Here is a 5,991-nt window from a genome sequence, read left to right as displayed (position 1 = left end):
ATATGTTTTGTTATCTACCTATATATGATTAATAGAAAAAGGAAGTACTACCAAGCTATATATATATATATATATATATATATATATATATATATATATATATATAGATATCACAAATCAACACTTAGAAGAAGTGGCAATTAGATTAGTTGGAACATGAAGAACAATATCAACAAACCTATATCAAAAAATTCATCCCTTATTTGTCATTACTACAAGAAGAAGTATCATCAGATTGGAATTTGCTGGTACTCAGAGGTTATGCTTATGCTATGGGAAGAAAGGGCATCATGTGGTATCTTGTTGGGAGAAGTAAGGTATCTTAATCCTTAAGGAAGAATGTCATGAAGAATTCCCAAAACCAATAATGAATGCAGAGGAAATGGGAGAAAAGGAGTATGTCAAGCAGTCCATACAAGAAAATCAAGAACCTTTTCCACCACTGCAAGTTGATTGGACATTAAGAACAAAGACTTTAAATGGCGCTTCAAAAGAGGAATCATATAGCCAAGGAAAGAGTGTCGAAAGTAAAGCTTAGTGACGGTAGAGAAATCATTACATTTCCAACCCAAGGAACAAAATCTATCTAAGGAGTTATATAGAAGAGGTATGTATCACCATAAAGAGGACATCAAGATGATGCCAACAACCAAAGAAAGCTCATTCTATTTGTTACTTGCAATCTTTCATAAGAAGTTTCCTTTCTTCAAAATGTATTGGAGATTGGTGCATGGAGTTCAATGACAGTGCCTTGTGCTTTGACCATCCAAATATTGAGGAACAATTGAATGGTTGCAAGACACAATACCTACAAATGTATTCAAAAATTAATGAAAGTTAGATAAATTATAAAAGAAAATGCAAGTGTAAAAAAAAAAAATTAAGACATAGAGAGGGAAAAAGGAATTAAATAAAATAGAAAAATGAAAATAATAGAGGAAAAGAGAGAGAGACAAATGAGAACTAAAAGGTTAATCTCTTAATCTCTACTTTAAAAAATGGATAGCACTTGATGAAGGTTGAGTGACCCTAGCACACCAATCTCCTTTTTATAGGTTGCTTGATTATGTTTTATGCATTGTATAGGTCTAGAGGTTCGGGAGGTTGTGAACATGACGAATTCCCCATTTTCATGTATCATATAGAGACATAAATATGAATACGAACATTGATATTTGCTTTACCATGTCAACATAGTCAAAGATTGAACACCTTTTACCATGCTGATGGATTTAGATATTAAACATTTGTGATTGTACCAAGAGAGAAAAGATTTTATTTTATTATTAACAGTATTGATTTTATTCATTTATGACTAAATCAATCTCATGTAGCTTTCTAGAATTTTGCTTCTCTTCTTAAACTACATATTTGTCTACTACAAATAATAAAACCAACAAAAAAATCTTAATCATTTATCAAACTTTCTTTCATTATTCATTATCTTCATTTTTCTTTACCATTGTAATAAGTAAAACCTGTTTTCTTATATCTCACATTTTAAAATATTATTTTATTTTTTATTAATTAATATAATATATATTGATATAATTTTTTAATATAAATTTAACTTATTTATCTTTATTTTGTATTTCATAAAAAAAATACAAAATAAATATAACATGGATAAGAAACTTCTAGCTAAACAATAAAATACATATCTTACCACGTTAAAATAAAATATAATATTACATATAACATCCTACAAAACGAAAAAAAAACTATTAAAAATGAATTTGCAATATTAGGAAGACTTTAACTTAAAATAATTCCCTTTATGATACTCACATACCTTATCTAGCCATGGTTTCTGGTATAAATGTGCGTGTGCTTTTAAAAAATTGTAAGTTAAACTGCAATCATTAACTCATTATGAGATCCATGTAGTTAACCCATTATGAGATCCGTGTAGTTAACCTTCTACTGACAAAGTAGAAGGCTTTTGTTTCTCTTATGAGTATTGATTTCTAACCAATATATTAATATATTATGGGTAAAACAATATTAAATTTGATATTCCCATTTCGTTATGGGCTACGGATTTTATGTTGAGCAATACTCCATTATGAAAAATATAAGATAAAGACTTCCATTAACAAGGTGGTGCTAAAAACCTAAAACAAGGGCCGAATACATCAAGCAGATGAAAAAGCAATCTGTCCCATAGGCTATCTTTAGCCTCGTGGACGTTAAAATAATTTCTTCTTCTCTTCTTCTTCATTATTTTGAGTTGTGAGTCGCTATCTTCGATTTAAACATTGGACGAAGTCGAGGCATGCGCATGAGCGTAAAAGTTGAAACTTACATTTTGATGGTGAGCGTAAAGTGGATTCTGATTGTGAGTGTGGAAACGGATTAAATTTTAAAAAAGATTTATATGTAAAGAGATTTAATTTATTTTAATGTTTGGTAAATATGTGATTAAGATAAATTTATAATGGTAAGTTTTAGTTGTTTATATTGTATTTTTGAATATTTTATCATTATTAATATTTTATATTAAAAATTGAATAAGTTACACATTTTTCTTTTATTAACAAGTAACTACATTATTTTATCTTCAATTACTTTTTATTGAAATATTTTACTAAAGTAAACATTAATGCATACATAATAGAAATAGAGTTTATAATGAAATATATTAGTTAATATGAATATTCAAACAATTTATTTAAGTTTTATATTGAGATATTTATAAGAGAAATAGAATTTTTTTTATTACTTTATCTCTAGAAAGTAATATAAAATTATATTATTTAAGATAGACATGGAAATATTTTATTTATTATTTGAATAGTGAAAGTGAAATATCAAAGAACTAAATAAAATGAAAGTGAAATATCAACAAATAAATTAATTGTTGTGTTGATGGATTTTTAATTGTTTATTTATATAGTTATTTATTTTTTTTGTTTGGCTGACATAAAGTAAAATTATTTTTATTATTCTTTTGAGATGACATATTGACACATGCCTCTCACACTGAATTATAAAATAAGCCTCTCTACTCAATAAAAAAATATAAAATAAACTTTCATTAAAACAGGTATTCTTATCTCGTGAATGTTTGATTTTCAACTTCAATATAAACATTTATACCCAAATTTTTATTGTGTTGTCTTTAGGTAATTAGAAAAGTCATGTAATAAGTACATTCACCAGAGGGGTTACGTAAAACATTTATACCCAAATTTTTATTGTCTTGTCTTTAGGTAATTAGAAAAGGCATGTAATAAGTACATTCACCAGAGGGGTTACGTAAAACCCATAATTTCAAATTCTATGGGCTTTAATTAAAGAGGTTAAATAAAGCCCATGGTCTGTTTCATGTGTTCGATTGTTCACTTGAATAAAAATCAGGCAGTAACATTTTTATTGTTATTTGATATATCCATGCTAATTCTAAATGAATATGTGGCATGAGATATCCATGCTAATTCTAAATGCATATGTGGCATGATATATCCAAATGCATGAGATATCCATGATAATTCTAAATGCATATGTGGCATCAACCTTCAAAAACGAGTTATGTAAAACCCATGGGTTATATGCACAGAGGTCTGATTTTCAACCTGAATATTAAAAATATGGGCGTATTAAAGTGGTATTAAAGTGGCAAGTTGGAATTGCAGATATATGGTTGGCTATATGGGTATTGCTCACACCTCGTTGAGTACATTTGGGCACCTCAAGATTCAGCAAGGTTCTTGTGATATGTGAGTGGGCGAGTGTACCCTTGCAGAGAGGAGCAGAAATTCAATCATCTGCTTTTCTACGAGGGGTTCATGTGAGGCATTGATCAGGAAATGATGGGTTCCTCCTGTAATTACCAGTGGGGAAAGAGTTTGTAGGAGTTGTTGAAGGTTCAACAAAATTATAGAGCTGGATCACTCACTGGCATGAGAAATACAGGTTAGATCCCTAATTGAGTTCTCACAGGAAGCAAAATGAGACAATACTGATTGGTTCTCCATTTGTAGTTGCAAAGCCCAGCTATCAGAGTGGAATGGAGCATTCAGAGAGCTATACTTGTGTTACATCCCACGGTCCAAAATTGAGCACAAAACACATATATACCCATTCCGGTATGAAAAGTGAAACTATACAAAGCCCTGTTGGAGAACAACATCAACGCCAAATACGGGATGTTGCATCGCCACCTGGGAGCGATTCAAATGTTGCAGTGTTTCCCGTTGGCCATTTTCTCAGCGCTTGCCATCTCTGCAAACGGAAGTTGAGCCATGGGAAGGACATCTACATGTACAGGTCTGTTATCAGTATCATACCATGGCTTTTCTGTTGGAGATTGACTTAAAGTTTGGAGAATGACATGGAAATTTGATTATAGTTTCAGGCCAGTGATTATTTTTCATTTTTGCACATCCAAAAAGCCTATTCAATTAATCTAGAATCTTCAGAGTGAGAGCACGCACTTCGTTAAAATTTGGTTTCAATAGCCCCTCGGATTTTTTATGTGCCCATATGTAAAATTTGGGTTGAGATTTCTGAGAACCCATGCTTCAAGAATTAGTCTGATTCTCTGTTTGCTGATTACTGCAGAGGTGACAAAGCATTCTGCAGCCTCGAATGCCGCTCTCAACAGATATTAATGGATGAATGAATGGAAGCGTTTTCATAGAGTGCCTCTTCTTATGGCGCCGAACTTTTCTTAACCAGTACAGCTGCTGCTGCGAAAGAGAGGAATCAGAACTGTTTGAGCGAATTTAATTATGTATGTTAAAATTTGTATGGTTTTGATTGTTAAAAAATATGTATTTTTTAGTATAATTTTACAAGCTCAAATTTAGAAGTGTATAGTATAAACTTCAGTAATCAAATTTCAAAATAGCAATATTTACTTCCACTAGTCCTAAGCCCTAACAGTGGCTGCAAGCATTATAAACTACTTGTGCATGGAGTCCTTTTGATTACACTGATTTCGTTTGCTGACTGACACTTGAAGCTGGTATTGCGATGTGTTATCTGCAACTCTTTTGATCTATATTTTTCCTTTTAAGAAGGCAAAGAACTCCAGAAACTCTAATAACCCCAAACCGTTTCCAGACAACAATCTATAGTTTTTCTTGTCATTATTGTTACTTGAGGCAACAACTACTATAACTACAAAATTGCATTGCCGCTCGAAATTCTATATGGTTCTCAACTTTTATAGAGTGCATGAATCAATGAATCAATTTGGATGAAAAAAGCTGCGTTGTTTCTCTTGGGCCTCAGCAAATTATTATTAGAGAGATAAATATGCATTTCCTACATAACCGTAGTATGAGTGAGCTCTACCATGCTGGCATAGTTACTGCAATTATTTATTTTGGCAAACCACAAAGCACGTAAGGGTGATGGCAATGGAGGTAGACAGATGCAGTACATGTGAACATGAACGTTTTATGAGTTTTCCACAGTTGGTTTTTGTGAAAGCGTAGTGCTGTGAAACATGAAGTTGGATGTCCGGTGCCTGTGCTTGACTTGATGTAACAATGAAGGTAAATAATTGTACTCAGAATTACAATACATATTCAATAAGATTTGTACGAAGTAAACAAAGTTGTCATATTCAATGTTTTAGGCTGAAATCGAAAGATTGGCTAACTTTTTGACATGAGATAACACGAGTCTCATGATTTAAATATATTTATCATTTTCATGCATGGCATTTTATATTTATTATGGATATAAAGTAAACATGATTATGTATGGTATTTTATATGATTGATTGTTAGAGAAGTTAGTCAATTACTTATATTTTAGGTAAATTTTATAACTCAGTGTGAGAGAGGTGTATAGTTCTTTTGATGTTCCATTATTTTAAATTTTTATATTATATAAAAACTTATAATTTTAAAAATATGATTTTTTCAATATTTTATAAATTCAAATTTAAATAAATTTACAGTTAGTTAAAAGTCTTCTAAATTTAAATATAACATTTAGAAAAATATTAATAGCCAAAATAATTCTATATATTATACA

At 30.5% G+C, this 5,991-nt stretch overlaps 1 protein-coding gene across 1 annotated transcript; it reads left to right on the top strand.

Moving 5' to 3' along the window:
• The first annotated feature begins 3,604 nt into the window (after positions 1-3,604).
• Positions 3,605-4,844, top strand: LOC149210627 (FCS-Like Zinc finger 10-like). The gene is made up of 2 exons (XM_089394464.1): positions 3,605-4,269; positions 4,564-4,844. Exons 1-2 carry the CDS (start codon positions 4,010-4,012, stop codon positions 4,622-4,624), a joined length of 321 nt encoding a protein of 106 aa, XP_089250590.1. The 5' UTR covers positions 3,605-4,009; the 3' UTR covers positions 4,625-4,844.
• The last annotated feature ends 1,147 nt before the right edge of the window (positions 4,845-5,991 follow it).

The sequence above is a fragment of the Pinus tabuliformis genome, chromosome 1_2, assembly GCF_031772625.1.
Source record: "Pinus tabuliformis cultivar Carrire ecotype Pingquan chromosome 1_2, CPIR1, whole genome shotgun sequence".
In the NCBI taxonomy this organism is placed as follows: Eukaryota; Viridiplantae; Streptophyta; class Pinopsida; order Pinales; family Pinaceae; genus Pinus; species Pinus tabuliformis.
This window is presented reverse-complemented; position numbering and strand designations above follow the sequence as displayed.